The sequence below is a fragment of the Bufo gargarizans genome, chromosome 2 (genome assembly GCF_014858855.1).
Source record: "Bufo gargarizans isolate SCDJY-AF-19 chromosome 2, ASM1485885v1, whole genome shotgun sequence".
NCBI lineage: Eukaryota > Metazoa > Chordata > Amphibia > Anura > Bufonidae > Bufo > Bufo gargarizans.
This window is the reverse complement of record NC_058081.1, coordinates 55857356-55880295: the sequence shown is the minus strand read 5'-3', so window position 1 is coordinate 55880295 and position 22940 is coordinate 55857356. Positions and strand designations below refer to the sequence as shown.

At 43.2% G+C, this 22940-nt stretch overlaps 1 protein-coding gene across 1 annotated transcript in view; it reads right to left on the bottom strand.

The window, feature by feature from the left end:
- The window catches only part of CNN1 (calponin 1), a 43050-nt gene extending 42446 nt beyond the window's left edge, over nt 1-604 (bottom strand). The window contains exon 1 of the mRNA XM_044278972.1: nt 459-604. Within this exon, the coding sequence (XP_044134907.1) occupies nt 459-521 (63 nt within the window). The 5' untranslated portion in view covers nt 522-604. The remainder of the gene's footprint in view (nt 1-458) is intronic.
- Nucleotides 605-22940: the final 22336 nt, after the last annotated feature.

Sequence of the window (22940 nt, the reverse complement as noted above, 5' to 3'; positions counted from 1 at the left end):
TAATGACGCTGACACTTGGGGTACAGGATAATGACGCTGACACTTGGGGTACAGGATAATGACACTGACACGTGTGGCACAGGACAATGACACTGACACTTGGGATACAGGACAATGACACTGACACTTGGGGTACAGGATAATGACGCTGACACTTGGGGTACAGGATAATGACACTGACACATGTAGCACAGGACAATGACACTGACACGTGTGGCACAGGACAATGACACTGACAGGTGTGGCACAGGACAATGACATACTGGGGAGCACATAATACCAATAGTAGAGCCAGATTGTCAGCTCTTCAAATCACATATCTGCTCTCAGCCATGAGACACCATCAGGTAAACTTCCATAGAGATATAGGGCATAGATTGTCAGCTCTTCTGGTTACAGATCCACAACATCCTACATATTATGCTTTCGATTGCATGCTCTTGGGACGAGCTCCTCACCTTGTTCTTGACCTCTGCGCTGAGTCCATAGGCTGGGCCCCTGTTGAAGTGAGCAGAAGACATGTTGATCTGTCCTGTAGCCTTGCTCCTTCAGAAGATGCTCTTGAAACCTTCCCTTCAACTTTTTAAATGTCCCATGATGCGGGAGATGTGTGTCTGCGGAGCGGCGGAGGGATTGGCTCAGCCCGTGGCCAATTGCGGAGCCGTGTTCCCTCTGATGTCAGCCTGTTGGTATTAAAAAAAAATGAAATATATATATATTTATATAGAGAGATATATCAGGACTGTGTCAGATTTTCCAACTTTGGAATTTTTTTGGACTGATGATTGCAGAGAGAGGGAGAGAGGGCGGGGGAGGAGAGGACGCCAGACAGTGGATTGAGAAATGAAGACGGGGAAAGAGGGGGAATGCAAAGAAAATGTAACAGGATCTGAGGACTGAAGGGTTAAACAGAGGAAGGAGGGAGAAGCTCAGTAAGAGAGCATCAATATGAGGAGTCATTGAGCTAAACAACAGCTGATGAGATCCCACTGCAGCAAAGGCCAGAATTAATCTACTCCTAACATACGGAGTAAACAACTAGAGTGTAAGCTCTGCAGCACAAGGCAGCACCCCCACCGGCCTCCACATACAACGGCAGATCCAAGGGATCCATTATCACTTCTCATCCAGACTTCAAATACACGTCTGTTAGTATAGAGAGGCCTGGACTTATAAGGAGACTATACGTCTGGAATTCACTGTCCGACCGTATTATATACATCTCTATTTATTTTACTTCACTGAGGGGAACAGATCTACAAATACATCCGAAGTGTTATAATGTCTAATGATGATAACCCAGCCTCTTACCACCCCTGAAATAAATATACCATTCCATGACCCTCTTATTACCCTGTAACATCTTATTACAGTAACCCGGCTCCTGATCCTCTTATTACCCTGTAACATCTTATTACAGTAACCCGGCTCCTGATCCTCTTATTACCCTGTAACATCTTATTACAGTAACCCGGCTCCTGATCCTCTTATTACCCTGTAACATCTTATTACAGTAACCCGGCTCCTGATCCTCTTATTACCCTGTAACATCTTATTACAGTAACCCGGCTCCTGATCCTCTTATTACCCTGTAACATCTCATTACAGTAACCCGGCTCCTGATCCTCTTATTACCCTGTAACATCTCATTACAGTAACCCGGCTCCTGATCCTCTTATTACCCTGTAACATCTTATTACAGTAACCCTGCTCCTGATCCTCTTATTACCCTGTACATCTTATTACAGTAACCCGGCTCCTGATCCTCTTATTACCCTGTAACATCTTATTACAGTAACCCGGCTCCTGATCCTCTTATTACCCTGTAACATCTTATTACAGTAACCCGGCTCCTGATCCTCTTATTACCCCTGTAACATCTTATTACAGTAACCCGGCTCCTGATCCTCTTATTACCCCTGTAACATCTTATTACAGTAACCCGGCTCCTGATCCTCTTATTACCCTGTAACACCTTATTACAGTAACCTGGCTCCTGATCCTCTTATTACCCCTGTAATATCTTATTACAGTAACCCGGCTCCTGATCCTCTTATTACCCCTGTAACATCTTATTACAGTAACCCGGCTCCTGATCCTCTTATTACCCTGTAACATCTTATTACAGTAACCCGGCTCCTGATCCTCTTATTACAGTAACCCGGCTCCTGATCCTCTTATTACAGTAACCCTGGCTCCTGATCCTCTTATTACCCTGTAACATCTTATTACAGTAACCCAGCTCCTGATCCTCTTATTACCCCTGTAACATCTTATTACAGTAACCCGGCTCCTGATCCTCTTATTACCCCTGTAATATCTTATTACAGTAACCCGGCTCCTGATCCTCTTATTACCCCTGTAACATCTTATTACAGTAACCCGGCTCCTGATCCTCTTATTACCCTGTAACACCTTATTACAGTAACCTGGCTCCTGATCCTCTTATTACCCCTGTAACATCTTATTACAGTAACCCGGCTCCTGATCCTCTTATTACCCCTGTAACATCTTATTACAGTAACCCGGCTCCTGATCCTCTTATTACCCTGTAACATCTTATTACAGTAACCCGGCTCCTGATCCTCTTATTACCCTGTAACATCTTATTACAGTAACCCGGCTCCTGATCCTCTTATTACCCTGTAACATCTTATTACAGTAACCCGGCTCCTGATCCTCTTATTACCCTGTAACATCTTATTACAGTAACCCGGCTCCTGATCCTCTTATTACCCTGTAACATCTTATTACAGTAACCCGGCTCCTGATCCTCTTATTACCCTGTAACATCTTATTACAGTAACCCGGCTCCTGATCCTCTTATTACCCTGTAACATCTTATTACAGTAACCCGGCTCCTGATCCTCTTATTACCCCTGTAACATCTTATTACAGTAACCCGGCTCCTGATCCTCTTATTACCCCTGTAACATCTTATTACAGTAACCCGGCTCCTGATCCTCTTATTACCCCTGTAACATCTTATTACAGTAACCCGGCTCCTGATCCTCTTATTACCCTGTAACACCTTATTACAGTAACCTGGCTCCTGATCCTCTTATTACCCCTGTAATATCTTATTACAGTAACCCGGCTCCTGATCCTCTTATTACCCCTGTAACATCTTATTACAGTAACCCGGCTCCTGATCCTCTTATTACCCTGTAACATCTTATTACAGTAACCCGGCTCCTGATCCTCTTATTACAGTAACCCGGCTCCTGATCCTCTTATTACAGTAACCTGGCTCCTGATCCTCTTATTACCCTGTAACATCTTATTACAGTAACCCAGCTCCTGATCCTCTTATTACCCCTGTAACATCTTATTACAGTAACCCGGCTCCTGATCCTCTTATTACCCCTGTAATATCTTATTACAGTAACCCGGCTCCTGATCCTCTTATTACCCCTGTAACATCTTATTACAGTAACCCGGCTCCTGATCCTCTTATTACCCTGTAACACCTTATTACAGTAACCTGGCTCCTGATCCTCTTATTACCCCTGTAATATCTTATTACAGTAACCCGGCTCCTGATCCTCTTATTACCCCTGTAACATCTTATTACAGTAACCCGGCTCCTGATCCTCTTATTACCCTGTAACATCTTATTACAGTAACCCGGTTCCTGATCCTCTTATTACCCTGTAACATCTTATTACAGTAACCCGGCTCCTGATCCTCTTATTACCCTGTAACATCTTATTACAGTAACTCCGGCCCCTGATCCTCTTATTATCCCAGTAACATCTTATTACAGTAACCCGACTCCTGAGCCTCTTATTACCCTGTAACATCTTATTACAGTAACCCGGCTCCTGATCCTCTTATTACGCCTGTAACATCTTATTACAGTAACCCGACTCCTGATCCTCTTATTACCCCTGTAACATCTTATTACAGTAACCCGACTCCTGATCCTCTTATTACCCTGTAACATCTTATTACAGTAACCCGGCTCCTGACCCTCTTATTACCCTGTAACATCTTATTATAGTAACCCGGCTCCTGATCCTCTTACTACCCTGTAACATCTTATTACAGTAACCCGGCTCCTGATCCTCTCATTACCCTGTAACATCTTATTACAGTAACCCGGCTCCTGATCCTCTTATTACGCCTGTAACATCTTATTACAGTAACCCGACTCCTGATCCTCTTATTACCCCTGTAACATCTTATTACAGTAACCCGGCTCCTGATCCTCTTATTACCCTGTAACATCTTATTACAGTAACCCGGCTCCTGATCCTCTTATTACCCTGTAACATCTTATTACAGTAACCCGGCTCCTGATCCTCTTATTACCCCTGTAACATCTTATTACAGTAACCTGGCTCCTGATCCTCCTATTACCCTGTAACATCTTATTACAGTGACCCGGCTCCTGATCCTCTTATTACCCCTGTAACATCTTATTACAGTAACCCAGCTCCTGATCCTCTTATTACCCTGTAACATCTTATTACAGTAACCCAGTTCCTGATCCTCTTATTACCCTTGTAATATCTTATTACAGTAACCCGGCTCCTGATCCTCTTATTACCCTGTAACATCTTATTACAGTAACCAGGCTCCTTATCCTCTCATTACCCCAATATTATCTTTTTATAGTAACCCTGCCCTTGATCCTCTTATTACTCTGTAACATCTTATTACAGTAAACTGCAATTCAGGGTCTGCTCTTGAACTTCATCAATAAGGAACAGTTCACACACAGCAACACTTCCACAAGGCGATTTTATCTCAAATCAAAACAATTCCAGCTCCTCTGTCTCAATATCCACCAGCAATCACAGCTCTTTTATCCTTTAAAAAGAAACACAACATAGTGCAATACCCACGGGTTATTGAAACCCTACGTATTTTATTTTACTTACAAGATCGACACTTGTTCACATCACATATAAAATCAATTTGCTGTCCGCTTCTTCTGGGGAGTTCCTCTCCAACTGACACAACTGAAAAATCCTCTAATCTCTGGTCACACATGGTACATCTCTGTGTTACTTCAGTTAGATCAACTTCCAAATTTTTTCAAATGTTTTCTTTTTAAATATTATGTATATGGTCAAAGAAATAGGCACTGTGATGCATGTCTGAACACCATCCTGCTGTACGGGCACACGGCAGGGCGCAGAAGGAAAGGAATGCCATACGGTTTTTAGAAGGCAGATTTTGCTGGACTGGTTTTTTGACACCATGTCCCATTTGAAGCCCCTCTGATGCACCCCTAAAAAAAAAGTGACTCCATTTTAGAAAATATGGGATAGGGTGGCAGTTTTGTTGGTACTAGTTTAGGGTACATATGATTTTTTGTTGCTCTATATTACACTTTTTGTGAGGCAAGGTAACAAGAAATAGCTGTTTTGCCACAGTTTTTTTTGTTTTGTTATTTACAACATTCATCTGACAGGTTAGATCATGTGGTATTGTTATAGAGCAGGTTGTCACGGACACGGCGATACCTAATATGTATACAATTTTTTTTATTTATGTAAGTTTTACACAATGATTTCATTTTTGAAACAAAAAAAAATATGTTTTACTGTTTCCATAGTCTGAGAGCCATAGTTTTTTCATTTTTGGGTGATTATCTTGGGTAGAGTACGATTTTTGCGGGATGATATGACGGTTTGATTGGCACTATTTTGGGGTGCATATGACTTTTTAATCGCTTGCTATTACACTTTGTGTGATGTAAGGTGACAAAAAATAGCTATTTTTAGACCGTTTTTATTTTTTTATTTTTACGGTGTTCAACTGAGGGGTTAGGTCATGTAATATTTTTATAGAGCAGGTTTTTACGGTTGTGGTGATACCTAATATGTATACTTTTTTTAATTTACTCAAGTTTTACACAATAACAGCTTTTTTAAAACAAAATGTTGTTTTAGTGTCTCCATATTCTGAGCCATAGTTTTTTAAATTTCTGGGCTATTGTCTTAGGCAGGGGCTCATTTTTTGCAGAATGAGGTGACGGTTAGATTGGTACCATTTTGGTGGGCATAAGCCTTTTTGATCTCTTAGGTTTGTTTCACACGGGCGTGTCCGGATTAGGTCCGGATGCGTCCCGGTGTATTGCGGCAAACCAGCGCGATTAGGTATGCAATTGCAATCAGTTTTGACTGCGATTGAGTTCCGATGTTCAGTTTTTATCGCGCGGGTGCAATGTGTTTTGCACGCGGGTGATAAAAAACCGACTGTGGTACCCAGACCAGAACTTCTTCATAGAAGTTCAGGTCTGGGATCGGTGTTGTGTAGATTTTATTATTTTCCCTTATAACATGGTTATAAGGGAAAATAATAGCATTCTGAATACAGAATGCTTAGTAGGTGATCAATTGAGGGTTAAAAAAAAATAAATAAATTAACTCACCTCCTCTTGATCGCGCAGTTCCCAGTCTCTTCTTTACTTCTTTAATGATGAACTACCGGCTAGGACCTGTGGTGACGTCATGGATGGACCATGTGATTGGAGCATGTGATCTGACGTCACTACAGGTCCTTTAGCCGATAATTCATCATTAAAGAAGTAAAGAAGAGACCGGAAACTACGCGATCAAGAGGAGAAGGTGAGTAAATTTTTTTATTTTTTTTAACCCTCAATTGATCACCTACTAAGCAATCTGTATTCAGAATGCTATTATTTTCCCTTATAACCATGTTATAAGGGAAAATAATACAGTGAATAGACTGTCACCTAGCAACCATGTGTGAAAATCGCACCGCATCCGCACTTGCTTACGGATGCTTGCGATTTTCACTCAGCCCCATTCACTTCTATGGGGCCTGTGTTGCGTGATAAACGCACAATATAGAACATGCTGCGATTTTCACGCAACGCATAAGTGATGCGTGAAAATCACCGCTCATGTGCAACGCCCCATAGAAATGGGTCCAGATTCAGTGCGGGTGCAATGCGTTCACCTCCCGCATTGCACCTGTGCGGAAATCTCGCCCGTGTGAACTCAGCCTTACTGTTGTACTTTTTGTGATGTAAGGTGACAATTTTTTTTTTTATTTAGCACAGTTTTTCTTTTTTACGGTAATCATCTTAGGGGTTAGGTCATGTGATCTGTTTATAGAGCCGGTCGATACGGACGCGGCGATACCTAATATGACGTTTTTTGTGTTTTTTTACTTGAAACTTTCTTTTTTCAACTTTTTTTCACTTAATTTTTTGTCCCACTTTGGGACTTCAACTTTTGGGGTCTGATGCCCTTTACAATGCATTTCAGTACTTCTGTATTGGAATGCATTGGCTGTATGAGTAATACTGTGTGTATTACTCATACAGCTTCCGGCCTGTGAGATCCAGGGGGCTGGATCTCACAGGCTCGTCACAGGAAGGCAGCGCCGATGTCTCAGGAAGGCATCGCGCTGCCTTCCATGCCATCGGGTCCCGCCTACAGACCCACGGGGACCCGATGGCACCGCCGCCACTGCAGCATAAAAAGCCGCAAACTGCAGGTCTGAATTAACCCCTGAATTGACAATGCACGACCCCCCCCCCGCGCGCATTGTCTCCGGGTGCCTGCTCAATGATTTGAGCAGGCACCCAGTTCCGATCACCGCCCACCGCGTGAAAGGGGCCTAACTCCTGTATTTCATTGTCTGAAAAAATGTCTGAAATAAATTTTTCCCATTTTTTTATAAACCTGCTTATGGTCTTTTCTTTGTGCCTTTCAAACTCCAGCCTCTCCATATATAGTACGTATTTCATTGTTCCCATGACTAATTCCCACTCTGGTACCGACGGTTGAAGCCATTTTCTCAGAATAGATTTTTTAACAGACATGAGTAACACATGTATCCCACTTTCTGCTACCGCTCGGCTTTGTGTGTCTGATTGATCACTCGGGATATATTGGAAAATATATTGCATCAGGATAAGTTTCACTTCTATCCCCCATATTTTTCGTATGTATCGCACAGTTCGTGACCATAATGTCTGTAAGTCCGGGCAGGTCAGTAGGCCATGAAGGAGATTTTCCTTGGGTAGTAAACATTTAGGGCAATGCCTCAGATAATGGGCTGGGGCCTCTTGTAGATCAAATCAAAGGCATATGTTGCTTTGTGCATTATGCGCAATTGTGTCTCCCTCCATTGTTCATTGGAAAGCGACTTCCTAACAAATTCGAGACCCTCCCTAATTTTTTTGGGTACATCCTGATCCTCCAGCTCCTCTTCCCATGATTTAAAGGTTCTATTTACTAACCCTAGCGTTTGAGTACTATGAATCCTGCGATATAGATCAGAAAGAGAGCTAGGTAAAGTCCCCGTGCCCAAAAGAGCTTCGAACCACCCCAGTCTCTCAGCCTCTCCCATCCTCTCCGACTGCCCCCTGCAGAAGGCTTTCACTTCTTGGTAGGGGAGGAAGTGTGCCTCTGTGAGTTGGTATTCATCCCGAAGCTCTTCCCATGGCAGGAGGGTCTGGCCAGGACCGTCTAGTCAGTGGTCTCGTCTAATAATACCTTTCCCTCTCCATGCCTGGAACATCTTGTTTTCTCTTCCCTGAGAAAAGGAAAGCAAAGACCACAGTGGCAACTGGGGTGACACATAAATCGGCAATCTGTTTATCTTTCTGATGGCTTTCCAAGACATGATAGTACCTCGCAGTACCACATTTTGTTTAATGTGAGAAGGGATATCACCAAGTTTAGTATGTAATAGCGCCCCCCCCCCCCCCCCCCCCCGTTGCCACGGGCGTACCAGTTCCCGTTCCAGGAATGTGGCCGAGAAAAAAAGAGGTTCCCCATATCCAATGTCTCACATGGCGAAACAATGCTGCCAAGTTATAATGGCGGACATTAGGCAACTGAAGGCCCCCCTCCAACTTTAGAAGCGTTAGTTTCTCATAAGATATACAGCATGTGGCCTTTTATTTTTCCACAGGAAAGCTATGAACGTTGAGTGAATCTTCCGGACATCCTCGTGTCGTAGAAGCAAAGGGATTGTCTGGAGAGGATACAAAAGTCTAGAGAAACACGCCATCTTAATAAGGTGTGCCTTTCCACTTAATGAGAGTGGCAGATCTTTCCACTTAGTGAGGTCATGTACGATTCTCTGGAAAAGTGGGGGGTAGTTTAGTTTGTATAGAGTTGTCGCAGAAGGTAAAATCTTAATCCCCAAAGACTTCAGATAATCCTTCCTCACCTCCATAGTATCATACCGCTGTTGGTCCCCCTGGCCAGGATTTAAAAAGAGAATTTGGCTTTTGGCCATATTTATTTTGTATCCTGTTGTTGAGCCATAATAAAGCAAAGCATCTAGTATCTCTGGCGGATGTAAGTCAGGGGAACCTAGATAGAGCAGCAGGTCGTCAGCACAACAGGTTACTTTGGTTTCCAGTCCCCCCACTACAATGCCCCTATACAGGTCAGAATGCTTCAGGTATAAGACAAGGGGCTCCAAGGCCAGGTTGAATAGCAAAAGAGATAAGGGGCACCCCTGGCGTGCACCAGATAAGAAGCCGGGTATATATATTTTCACTTGGGGTTTAGAATAAAGAGCCTTTAAACAATTGCAAAATTCTCCCGCAAAGACTATGGCATCTAAAACCAATTCAAGCCTTTCCCAACTGACATTGTCAAAGGCTTTTTCGTATATCATCTTTTTATAGTAACCCGGCCCCTGATCCTCTTAATACCCCTGTAACATCTTATTACAGCAACCCGGCTCCTGATCCTCCTATTACCCCTGTAACATCTTATTACAGTAACCCGGCTCCTGATCCTCTTATTACCCCTGTAACATCTTATTACAGTAACCCGGCTCCTGACCCTCTTATTACCCTGTAACATCTTATTACAGTAACCCGGCTCCTGATCCTCTTATTACCCTGTAACATCTTATTACAGTAACCTGGCCCCTGATCCTCTTATTACCCTGTAACATCTTATTACAGTAACCCGGCTCCTGATCCTCTTATTACCCCTGTAACATCTTATTACAGTAACCCGGCTCCTGATCCTCTTATTACCCCTGTAACATCTTATTACAGTAACCCGGCTCCTGATCCCCTTATTACCCTGTATCACCTTATTACAGTAACCCGGCTCCTGATCCTCTTATAACCCTGTATCACCTTATTACAGTAACCCGGCTCCTGATCCTCTTATTACCCTGTAACATCTTATTACAGTAACCCGGCTCCTGATCCTCTTATTACAGTAACCCGGCTCCTGATCCTCTTATTACCCTGTAACATCTTATTACAGTAACCTGGCTCCTGATCCTCTTATTACCCCTGTAACATCTTATTACAGTAACCCGGCTCCTGATCCTCTTGTTACCCCTGTAACATCTTATTATAGTAACCCGGCTCCTAATCCTGTTATTACCCTGTAACATCTTATTACAGTAACCCGGCTCCTGACCCTCTTATTACCCTGTAACATCTTATTACAGTAACCCGGCTCCTGATCCTCTTATTACCCTGTAACATCTTATTACAGTAACCCGGCTCCTGATCCTCCTATTACCCTGTAACATCTTATTACAGTAACCCGGCTCCTGATCCTCTTATTACCCTGTAACATCTTATTACAGTAACCCGACTCCTAATCCTCTTATTACCCCTATAACATCTTATTACAGTAACCCGGCTCCAGATCCTGTAACATCTTATTACAGTAACCCGGCTCCTGATCCTCTTTTTACCCTGTAACATCTTATAACAGTACCCCGGCTCCTGATCCTCCTATTACCCCTGTAACATCTTATTACAGTAACCGTCTCCTGATCCTCTTATTACCCCTGTAACATCTTATTACAGTAACCTAGCTCCTGATCCTTTTATTACCCTGTAACATCTTATTACAGTAACCCGGCTCCTGATCCTCTTACTACCCCTGTAACATCTTATTACAGTAACCTGGCTCCTGACCCTCTTATTACCCTGTAACATCTTATTACAGTAACCCGGCTCCTGATCCTCCTATTACCCTGTAACATCTTATTACAGTAACCCTGCTCCTGATCCTCTTATTACCCCTGTAACATCTTATTACAGTAACCCGGCTCCTGATCCTCTTATTACCCTGTAACATCTTATTACAGTAACCCGCCTCCTGATCCTCCTATTACCCTGTAACATCTTATTACAGTAACCCGGCTCCTGATCCTCTTATTACCCCTGTAACATCTTATTACAGTAACCCGGCTCCTGATCCTCTTATTACCCCTGTAACATCTTATTACAGTAACCCGACTCCTGATCCTCTTATTACCCCTATAACATCTTATTACAGTAACCCAGCTCCTGGTCCTCTTATTACCCCTGTAGCATCTTATTACAGTAACCCAGCTCCTGATCCTCTTTTTACCCCTGTAACATCCTATTACAGTAACCTCGAATTTAAACCTCTTTTTAACAAGACAGAGATGTACAGATATTTTGTCAAACACAATAAATATTTCTTTTTACAGTTAAGTAATTGGTGTATGTACCAAATGCATATGTCCCGTGCAAACAGTCCATGTAACTGATATGGGGTCACACAGCCGTGTGGTCTTCACAGGTTAGCAATGTTAACACCCAAATCAGGCATGAAACAAAAATAGAAGAGAAAAAAAAATCTAGGAATTCAGATATACATCAGTTTACAATCATATAGATCATTTTAAGAAACTATTTTCCTAGAAAGATCAGGTCAAAACTATGATAAATGATTGCTAAGAATTCAAGGTTGATAGCTGAATCTTTGGAACTTGAAGATGCCTATGCAGGGCCAGATTATGGTTTAAAGATGTCTTCCTATCTGGGACATTTATGACTATAAAGCTAGAGTATGCCATGAATATCAGATAGGTGCAGGTCCGACCTCCTATATCCAGAAAATGGGCCCTGAAGTACAGTAAGTGCAAGCTGTACGTGTGCTGCCACCATCCATTCACTGCTATAAGACTTCAGAAGATAGTGCTGGATTGGCTTTTTTCGGAAATCTTATAATGTTGAGTAAGAGGGCTGGCTGTGCTTGTTCGGCTCACTGTGCACTCACTGCTATGGGACTTATGACAATATTCGAGCGTGCCCCCTTTACTGTTTTCAGAATTCAGATAGCCAAGAATGGAGAAGACACCATACATGCGCAATGTGCTCTCCCCTCAGTTGGGAGCCCTGTTCTTGAGACAGGAGCAGGTCCCAGAAGTGGGAAATTCATCTATCTGTCATGTATGACAATATGTCATAAATGTTCTTGAAAGGAAAAACACTTTAAGGTTAAAGAGGTTTCTCCGGGATTTAAGAATTGATCACCTATCCCTAGGACAGGTCATCGATATCAGATCGTTGTGGGTCCAGCACCCAGCACCCCTGTCGATCACTTGTTTGGGAAATAGCCGCTCGAGCTGCACAGCTGTATCTATTTTGTAGTGGAAGGAAATGATTACTCCAGAGCTTCGCCCACTGAAGTAAATACTGTAGTAGCCAAGTCAGTTTATTACACAGTGGACAGCAGTTGTGTAGTTCTGGTGCTACTTCAGTACACAAACAAAACAATGGCTGATCTTAGGGAGACCAGCTACAGAAAACACTGTGGAGCCCCCTGGGAAGTGCAAAGCTCCCTGGGAAACAGTGATATGCAAAATAACCGTGGAGCCCCAATTATAGGTCTTCAACACAGTGATAGCCAGATATCCCTAAAAGGAACCGAGCAAAGGAGTGTCCCCATTACAGAGATCACCAAATCCACCATATTAAGTGGGCCCTATGTCAAGATCCCGCTCTTTTACAAGCCTTAAGGATGTGACAGGGAAGACCTAAGCCAGTTATCCACAGACCAGTGTCACTTTAAGTGCTGATAACTTTAAAACGCTTTGACTTATCCAGGCCATTCTGAGATAGTTTTTTCATCACATATTGTACTTCATGACACTGGTAAAATGAAGTTAAAAAAAAAAGATTTTTAATTATAAAAAAATACTAAATTTACCAAAAATGAGTAAAAAAATGCTAATTTCCAAGTTTCAATTTCTCTACTTCTATAATACATAGTAATACCTACAAAAATAGTTATTACTTTACATTCCCCATATGTCTACTTCATGTTTGGATCATTTTGGGAATGATATTTTATTTTTTGAGGATGTTACAAGGCTTAGAAGTTTAGAAGCAAATCTTGAAATTTTTCAGAAATTTTCAAAAACCCAATTTTTAGGGACCAGTTCAGGTCTGAAGTCACTTTGCTAGGCTTACATAATAGAAACCACCCAAAAATGAAACCTCAAGGTATTCAAAACTGATTTTACAAACTTTGTTAACTCTTTAGGTGTTCCACAAGAATTAATGGAAAATAGAGATACAATTTTAAAATTCCACTTTTTGGGCAGATTTTCCATTTTAATATTTTTTTTTCAGTTACAAAGCAAGGGTTAACAGCCAAACCAAACTCAATATTTATGGGCCTGATTCTGTAGTTTACAGAAACGCCCCATATGTGGTTGTAAACCGCTGTATGGGCACACGGCAGGGCGGAGAAGGAAAGGAATGCCATACGGTTTTTGGAAGGCAGATTTTGCTGGACTGTTTTTATTTTTACACCATGTCCCATTTGAAGCCCTCCTGATGCACCTCTAGAGTAGAAACTCCATAAAAGTGACCCCATCTAAGAAACTAAACCCCTCAAGGTATTCAAAACTGATTTTACAAACATCGTTAACCCTTTAGGTGTTCCACAAGGATTAATGGAAAATAGAGATACAATTTCAAAATTTAACTTTTTTGGCAGATTTTCCATTTTAATAATTTTTTTCCAGTTACAAAGCAAGGGTTAACAGCCAAACCAAACTCAATATTTATGTCCCTGATTCTGTAGTTTACAGAAACACCCCATATGTAGTCGTAAACTGCTGTACGGGCACACGGCAGGGCACAGAAGGAAAGGAATTCCATACGGTTTTTGGAAGGCAGATTTTGCTGGACTGTTTTTTTGGACACCATGTCCCATTTGAAGCCCCCCTGATGCACCCCTAGAGTAGAAACTCCCAAAAAGTGGCCCCATTTTAGAAACTACGGGATAGGGTGGCAGTATTGTTGGCACTAGTTTAGGGTACATATGATTTTTGGTTGCTCTATATTACACTTTTTGTGAGGCAAGATAACAAGAAATAGCTGTTTAGGCACAGTTTTTATTTTTTGTTATTTACAACAATCATCTGACAGGTTAGATCATGTGATATTTTTATAGACCAGGTTGTCACGGATGCGGCGATACCTAATATGTATACTATTCTTTTATTTATGTAAGTTTTACACAATGATTTCTTTTTTGAAGCAAAAAAAATCATGTTTTAGTGTTTCCTTAGTCTGAGAGCATAATTTTTTCAGTTTTTGGGCGATTACCTTGGGTAGGGAATGATTTTTGTGGGGTGAGATGACGGTTTTATTGGTACTATTTTGGGGTGCGTATGACTTTTTGATCGCTTGCTATTACACTTTTTGTGATGTAAGGTGACAAAAAATTGTTTATTTAGCACAGTTTTTATTTTTTATGGTATTCATTTGAGGGGTTAGGTCATGTGATATTTTTATAGAACCGGTCGATACTGATGCGGCGATACCTAATATGCATACTTTTTTTAAATGTAAGTTTTATACAATGATTTCATTTTTGAAGCAAAAAAAATCATGTTTTAGTGTTTCCATAGTCTGAGAGCCATAACTTTTTCAGTTTTTGGGCGATTACCTTGGGTAGGGTATGATTTTTGCGGGATGAGATGATGGTTTTATTGGCACTATTTTGGGGTGCGTGTGACGTTTTGATCGCTTGTTATTACACTTTTTGTGATGTAAGGTAACAAAAATGGTTTATTTAGCACAGTTTTTATTTTTTATTTTTTACGGTGTTCATCTGAGGGGTTAGGTAATATAATATTTTTATAGAACCGGTCGATACGGACGCGGCGATACCTAATATGTATACTTTATTTTTATTTATGTAAGTTTTACACAATATCATTTTTTAAACAAAAAATTAAAATCATGTTTTAGTGTCTCCATATTCTGAGAGCCATAGTTTTTTTCAGTTTTTGGGAGATTATCTTAGGTAGGATCTCATTTCTTGCGGGATGAGATGACGGTTTGATTGCCACTATTTTGGGGTGCATATGACTTTTTGATCGCTTGCTATTACACTTTTTGTGATGTAAGGTGACAAAAAATGGTTTATTTAGCACAGTTTTTATTTTTTATGGTGTTCATCTGAGGGGTTAGGTCATGTGATATTTTTATAGATGCGGTCGATACGAATGCGGCGATACCAAATATGTATACTTTTTATTTTATGTAAGTTTTACACAATAACAGCATTTCTAAAACGAAAAAAATCATGTTTTAGAGTCTCCATATTCTGAGCCATAGTTTTTTTTTTTTTTTTAAGCGATTGTCTCAGGTTGGTGCTCATTTTTTGTGGGATGAGGTGACGGTTAGATTGGTACTATTTTGGTGGGCAAACGCCTTTTTGATCGCTTGCTGTTGTACTTTTTGTGATTTAAGGTGACAAGAAATGGTTTATGTAGCTGTAATGACCGGCAACACGCACAGGGAGGAAAACAGGGAAAGCCCTGCCCAAGGGAGAGGGAAAGGTGGTGACCCCTAACTCACCTTGCAGCTGGCACCTGCCTGCCCTGACGTCCCTAGACGGGTTCCTCACCCGTGCGGCGATCACGTGCCTAAACCCTGGCTTTCCCTGAAATGAGCCCTAGATAATGAACGGGCCGGTGGGATCGCTAGTCCTCACCACTGCACTAAGAGGGAAACACCAGGGAGAGGACAGACAAACACAGACAAACACAAACACCCAGGTGGACAGCAACAATTGTCCACAAAGGTCCAACAGGGATCCGGAGGGTAGCGTTCTAAGGCAACACTCAGAGAACGCAGCAACACAGCTCCAGTGGGTCAGAATAGATGTCCAGGCAGGAAGCTCTATATCTGGCAACCAGAGAAGTGTGAGAGGGGAATATAAGGAGGATTGGGAGTGCTGGACAAGGAACAGCTGAGAGAAGGAGCTACGGATCCCTGAGTGAGCCAAAAGGGTTTGTAAAGCAAACCCAGAAAGCTACAATAAGGAAACTTCCCTATCTGCCATAGAGCGTGCAGCCAACCACTGCGACCTCCTGACCCCGGGTACAACGGAGTCAGGCGTGGCTCTTGACACCCTCGTGACAGTACCCCCCTCTCTACGAGGGGCCTCCGGACACTCAGGACCAGGTCTCTCAGGATGAGAGGCATGAAAAATCCGGACTAGCCTGTCGGCGTTTACCTCAGACGCAGGAACCCACATTCTTTCCTCGGGACCGTAACCTCTCCAGTGCACCAGATATTGGAGAGAGCGGCGGACCCGACGAGAATTAACAATTTTGGATATCTGAAATTCCAAACTACCATCCACGACAACAGGAGGGGGTGGCAGCGGTGACGGTTCTAGAGGTGGAACATATTTTTTGAGTAACGACTTATGAAAGACATTATGGATTTTAAAAGTCTGAGGTAACTCCAGGCGAAAAGCCACGGGGTTGATGATGGCTACAATCTTGTAAGGACCAATAAACCTAGGACCCAGTTTCCAAGAGGGAACCTTCAACTTGATATTCCTAGTAGACAACCACACATAGTCATTCACTCCTAGGTCCGGACCTGGCGACCGTCTCTTATCAGCCATGCATTTGTATTTACCTCCCATATTTTTCAAGTTAGCTTGCACCTTCTGCCATACTGATGAAAGAGATGACGAAAACCGTTCCTCTTCGGGAACCCCAGAAGACCCCCCCCTCTTTGAAAGTACAGAATTGGGGATGAAAACCATATGCACCAAGAAAAGGTGACTTGCCAGTGGATTCCTGACGGCGATTATTTATGGCAAACTCAGCTAACGGTAAATATGACGACCACAACTCTTGGTTTTCAGACACAAAACATCTTAGATATGTCTCCAGGTTTTGGTTGGTACGCTCAGTCTGTCCATTCGACTGAGGATGGAAAGCTGAGGAAAAGGACAAGTGAACCCCCAAACGGGAACAAAAAGCTTTCCAAAATTTAGAAATAAACTGGGTTCCCCGATCCGAAACAACATCGGAAGGGACCCCGTGAAGCTTCACGATCTCACTGACGAATACCTGAGCAAGAGTTTTAGCATTAGGTAGTGCGGGTAACGCAATAAAGTGTGCCATTTTGCTAAACCTGTCCACTACTACCAAAATCACTGTTTTACCCGCAGACAAAGGTAAGTCAGTGATAAAATCCATAGACAGATGTGTCCATGGTCTATTGGGAATGACGAGTGGTAATAGAGACCCTGCAGGACGTGTATGTGAAACTTTTGCGCGCGCACAGGTAGAACAAGAAGACACAAAATCCAATACATCCTGACGCAACCTTGGCCACCAAAAACGACGAGACAATAGCTCTAAGGTTGCTTTACTACCCGGGTGCCCAGCAAGTGCCGAATTATGATGTTCCTTTAATAATTCGAGACGTAGGTTCAACGGTACAAACAATTTCTCTGAGGGGCAAGAGACCGGGGCGTCCCCCTGGGCCTCTAACACCTTCCCCTCCAAAGCAGAGTGTACCGCAGAGACAACTACTCCTCTTTGTAGAATGGGTACCGGATCACTCACATTACCCCCTCCAGGGAAACAACGAGATAGTGCATCAGCCTTGGTATTCTTTACCCCAGGACGATAGGTAATCACAAAGTTAAACCTGGTAAAAAATAGCGACCACCTAGCCTGTCTAGGGGTGAGATGCTTAGCTGATTCGAGGTACAGCAGATTTTTGTGGTCCGTAAACACAGTGACGGGGTGGACTGCCCCCTCTAAAAAGTGACGCCACTCCTCAAACGCAAGTTTAATAGCTAATAGTTCCCTATTGCCAATATCGTAGTTCTGTTCTGCTGCAGATAGTTTTTTAGAAAAGAAAGCACAAGGACGCCATTTGCCAGGAGACGGACCCTGAGACAATACAGCCCCCACTCCCACCTCTGATGCATCGACTTCAACAATAAAAGGCTGAGAGACATCAGGTTGGACTAGTACAGGTGCTGAGGTAAACCTCTCTTTTAGAGAGGAAAAAGCAACTTTAGCGGCGTCAGACCATTTAGAAAAATCAGTCCCCTTCCTAGTCATGTCAGTAAGGGGTTTTACGATCACCGAATAATTTTTAATGAATTTCCTATAGAAATTCGCGAAGCCCAAGAACCGTTGTAGTGCTTTGAGGTTCTCAGGAAGATCCCAATCCAAAATTGCCTGGACCTTCCCAGGATCCATACGGAAACCTGAAGCAGATAATAGATATCCCAGGAATTGTATTTCCTGAACGGCAAAAACACATTTTTCAATTTTAGCATATAATTCATTCGTCCGTAGGACCTGTAGTACTTGTCTGACATGCTCCTCATGTGTTCTCAGATCAGACGAATAAATTAAGATATCATCTAGGTATATTACCACAAACCTGCCGATTAGATGACTAAAAATGTCATTAACGAAATGTTGAAAGACGGCAGGAGCATTGGTCAGGCCGAAAGGCATAACTAGATTTTCATAATGCCCCTCAGGGGTGTTAAAAGCTGCTTTCCACTCATCCCCCTCTTTAATACGAATCAGATTGTAGGCCCCCCTAAGATCGAGTTTGGAGAACCACCTAGCACCCGCAATCTGGTTAAACAGGTCAGGAATGAGAGGAAGAGGGTATGGGTCTCGGATGGTTATCCGATTTAATTCACGAAAATCTAGGCAAGGACGCAGGCCCTCATCTTTCTTTTTAACAAAGAAAAACCCTGCAGCCACGGGTGAAGAAGAGGGTCTGATGTGTCCCTTAGCCAAACTCTCGGAGATATAATCCTTCATGGCTTGTCTCTCTGGACCTGAAAGATTATATAACCTGGTCTTGGGTAATTTTGCGCCGGGAATAAGGTTAACCGGGCAATCATAAGGACGATGAGGTGGTAACTGCTGACAACCCTTTTCAGAAAAAACGTCCTCAAAGTCCGAAACAAATGTAGGTAGGGTAGTTATGGAGGCGACTAAGCAATTGCTATTTAAGCAATTTTCTCTGCACGGCTCACTCCACTCCAATATCTCCCTGGCCTGCCAATCCACCACTGGATTGTGCGCTACCAACCAGGGAAGGCCCAGCACCACCGGAGTGGGAAGCCCCTCCAGAACATAACATGAGAGCATCTCGTTATGGTGGTCCCCTACCCGAAGGTGTAAATTATGAACGATGTGGGTGAGGTTTCTCTGAGACAGGGGAGCAGAATCAATAGCGAATATGGGAATGGGTCTCTGTAACGTACAGAGAGACAAACCCATAGTGCGGGCAAAATGGGCATCTATCAAATTTACCCCTGCTCCACTGTCTAGAAAGAAAGAAACAGTCTCTGTCTTATCACCAAAAACAATAACCGCTGGCAACACAAATTGCGATGTACGTATGGAGGAAACGTATACCCCCCGGCTGACATCCTCCACACAGCCTGGGGTTAGTAGTTTTCCGACGGTTTTTTTGTTTCTGAGGAAAGAAGGACAGACGTTAATGAAATGACCCCTCTCCCCACAAAAAAAACCACCCCCACGCCTACGGCGAACCTCAGGAGGACGGACCTGACGAGTAGTTCCTCCTAGCTGCATAGGCTCGTCTATGTCCGTACAGACTAACTGCTGCTTGGGAGGGGTTACCAATGGCTCCGGTTTTTTCAACCTGTCCCTAAGGCGTCTATCTATACGGATAGAAAGGGACATAACTGCATCAAGGGAAAAGGGGGTCTCATACAATGCAAGCGCATCCTTAACCCTTTCGGCTAACCCAGAGCAGAACTGACTCCTGAGAGCCGGGTCGTTCCATTGGGTATCCGTAGCTCACCTACGGAAGTCAGAGCAATACTCCTCTACCGGCCGCTCTCCTTGTAGGAGTCTCCGTAATTTTGATTCAGCCAGTGCGACTCGGTCAGGGTCGTCATATATGAGACCCAAAGCCCCGAAAAACTCATCCACTGACCGAAGAGCCTGGGAATCAGTAGGTAAAGAGAACGCCCAGGACTGCGGGTCCCCCTGCAGCAGGGAAATAACAACCCCCACCCGCTGATCTTCATTACCAGAGGAGTAAGGACGCAGTTTAAAGTATAGTTTACAGGCCTCACGGAACGTCAAAAACTTGTCCCTTCCCCCAGAAAATCTGTCAGGGAGAGGGACCTTGGGTTCCGCAACAACCTGGTTACCAGTAGCAACCGCTGGGCTTGCGGTCTGTTGTAATTGCTGCTGTTGCTGGAGGACCGACGCCTTCAATCCTGCCACCTCCAAAGACAGGCCATGAAATTGTTCGGACAGAGCAGCAATTGGATCCATACTGGATTCTAAGTAGGTAAAAAAAAAATTTTTTTTTTTTTTTTTACCTACACAAAAATAAGGGCCAGATATAATGTAATGACCGGCAACACGCACAGGGAGGGAAACAGGGAAAGCCCTGCCCAAGGGAGAGGGAAAGGTGGTGACCCCTAACTCACCTTGCAGCTGGCAGCTGCCTGCCCTGACGTCCCTAGACGGGTTCCTCACCCGTGCGGCGATCACGTGCCTAAACCCTGGCTTTCCCTGAAATGAGCCCTAGATAATGAACGGGCTGGTGGGATCGCTAGTCCTCACCACTGCACTAAGAGGGAAACACCAGGGAGAGGACAGACAAACACAGACAAACACAAACACCCAGGTGGACAGCAACAATTGTCCACAAAGGTCCAACAGGGATCCGGAGGGTAGCGTTCTAAGGCAACACTCAGAGAACGCAGCAACACAGCTCCAGTGGGTCAGAATAGATGTCCAGGCAGGAAGCTCTATATCTGGCAACCAGAGAAGTGTGAGAGGGGAATATAAGGAGGATTGGGAGTGCTGGACAAGGAACAGCTGAGAGAAGGAGCTACGGATCCCTGAGTGAGCCAAAAGGGTTTGTAAAGCAAACCCAGAAAGCTACAATAAGGAAACTTCCCTATCTGCCATAGAGCGTGCAGCCAACCGCTGCGACCTCCTGACCCCGGGTACAACGGAGTCAGGCGTGGCTCTTGACACCCTCGTGACAGTAGCACAGTTTTTATTTTTTATTTTTTACGGTGTTCATCTGAGGGGTTATTTCATGTGATATGTTTATAGAGCCGATCGATACGGACGCGGCGATACCTAATATGTATACTTTTTTTCCCCCCCTATTTTTTACCAATTTTTTTTTTACTTTATTTGGGGAAAATGACGTTTTAGTTTTTTTTTACTTGAAACTTTTAATTTTTGGGGGGGCAAACTTTATTTTTTCAACTTTTTTTTTTCACTTTATTCTTTGTCCTACTTTGGGACTTGAACATTTGGGGGTCTGATCCTTTACAATGCATTCCAATACTTCTGTATTGGAATGCATTGGCTGTATGAGTAATACTGTGTGTATTACTCATACAGCTTCCGGCCTGTGAGATCCAGGGGGCTGGATCTCACAGGCTCGTCACCGGAAGGCAGCGTAATGCCTTCCTTAGACATCGTGCTGCCTTCCATGCCATCGGGTCCCCCCTACAGCCGCATGGGGACCTGATGGCACGCCCGATCGCCGCTGCAAACCGCAGGTAAAGCCCCAAACCGCAGGTGACCCCCCCCCCCCCCGGCGTTGTAACAGGATGCCCGCTAATTGATTTCAGCGGGGATCCTGTCACAATTAACCCCCGCCGCGCCGCAATATATTTTTTAAACTTAGGACGTACCGGTACGTCCTGAGTCCTTAAGGACTCAGGAAACAGGGCGTACCGGTACGCCATAAGTCAGGGATGGCCAACCTGAGGCTCTCCAGCTGTTGCTAAACTACAACTCCCAGCATACCCACACTGCCTATAGCTATCAGTCTACAGCAAAGCATAGTGGGAGTTGTAGTTTTACAACAGCTGGAGAGCCGCAGGTTGGCAATCCCTGCCATAAGTCCTTAAGGGGTTAAAGGGGTTCTCCAGGAATTAAGAAAATTAAAATACTTAAATATTACTTCATTATAAATATATTACCAAATACCTTTTATTAGTTATAATGGCTCGTTTCGTCTGGGGAGCAATCATTAGGAAAAATAAAATGGCCGCCATCCTACTAGTCCACATAAAATCTGTCCTAATTGCACAGGAGGACAAGTTAAAGAGCTGAGCAATCTTTCTCTCTTACTTGTCAGAGATTATGATCCTGAATGCAGTTTAATATGATCTTCACATAAATCTCTGTAGGAATGGAGTTCATTAGGAGACATGAAGTACAGAGAGGATAGTGGGGGTGTAGATAATGAGCAGCAGCTCTTGTATGCAGTCTCCATTACCACAGTCTGTCCTGCCTGTCCTCTCTGTACTTCATGTCTCCTCATGAACTCCATTCCCATAAAGATTCAGCTAAATATCATATTAAACTGTATTCAGGATAATAATCCCCGACAGTCAGAGCAGAAAGAAGGATGAGACAGCTCTTTACCTCAGTGTTGTGAAGTAACTTGTAACTCGTACTGCTGTGTGATTAGGACAGGTTTTGTGTGTACTAATAGGACTGCAGCCATTTTATTTCCCCTGAAGATTGCTCCCTAGACAAAATGAACCATTATAGGTAATGAAATATATTTGGGAATATATTTATACTAAAGTAATTTTCTTACTTACTGAAGAACCCTTTTAACTGTCTAAAAAAGCCATATGTCCTGTTTTCCATAGCAACAAAGCACAGCACGGCTATCATTTCTTATGGTGCATGGTGATTGGTTGCTTTGGGAAACAAAGTCAATGTCATATATCTGTCAGTATTATATATCAGTGTTATTCCTACCAAAATAGTACACTTGGTCTGAACATGTCCATACACATAAGAACAAAAAAGTTGGCAACACCTGTGATGACCGATCCTTTGGTACCACTGGCGGTGTTTGGAGAAGGTATGGA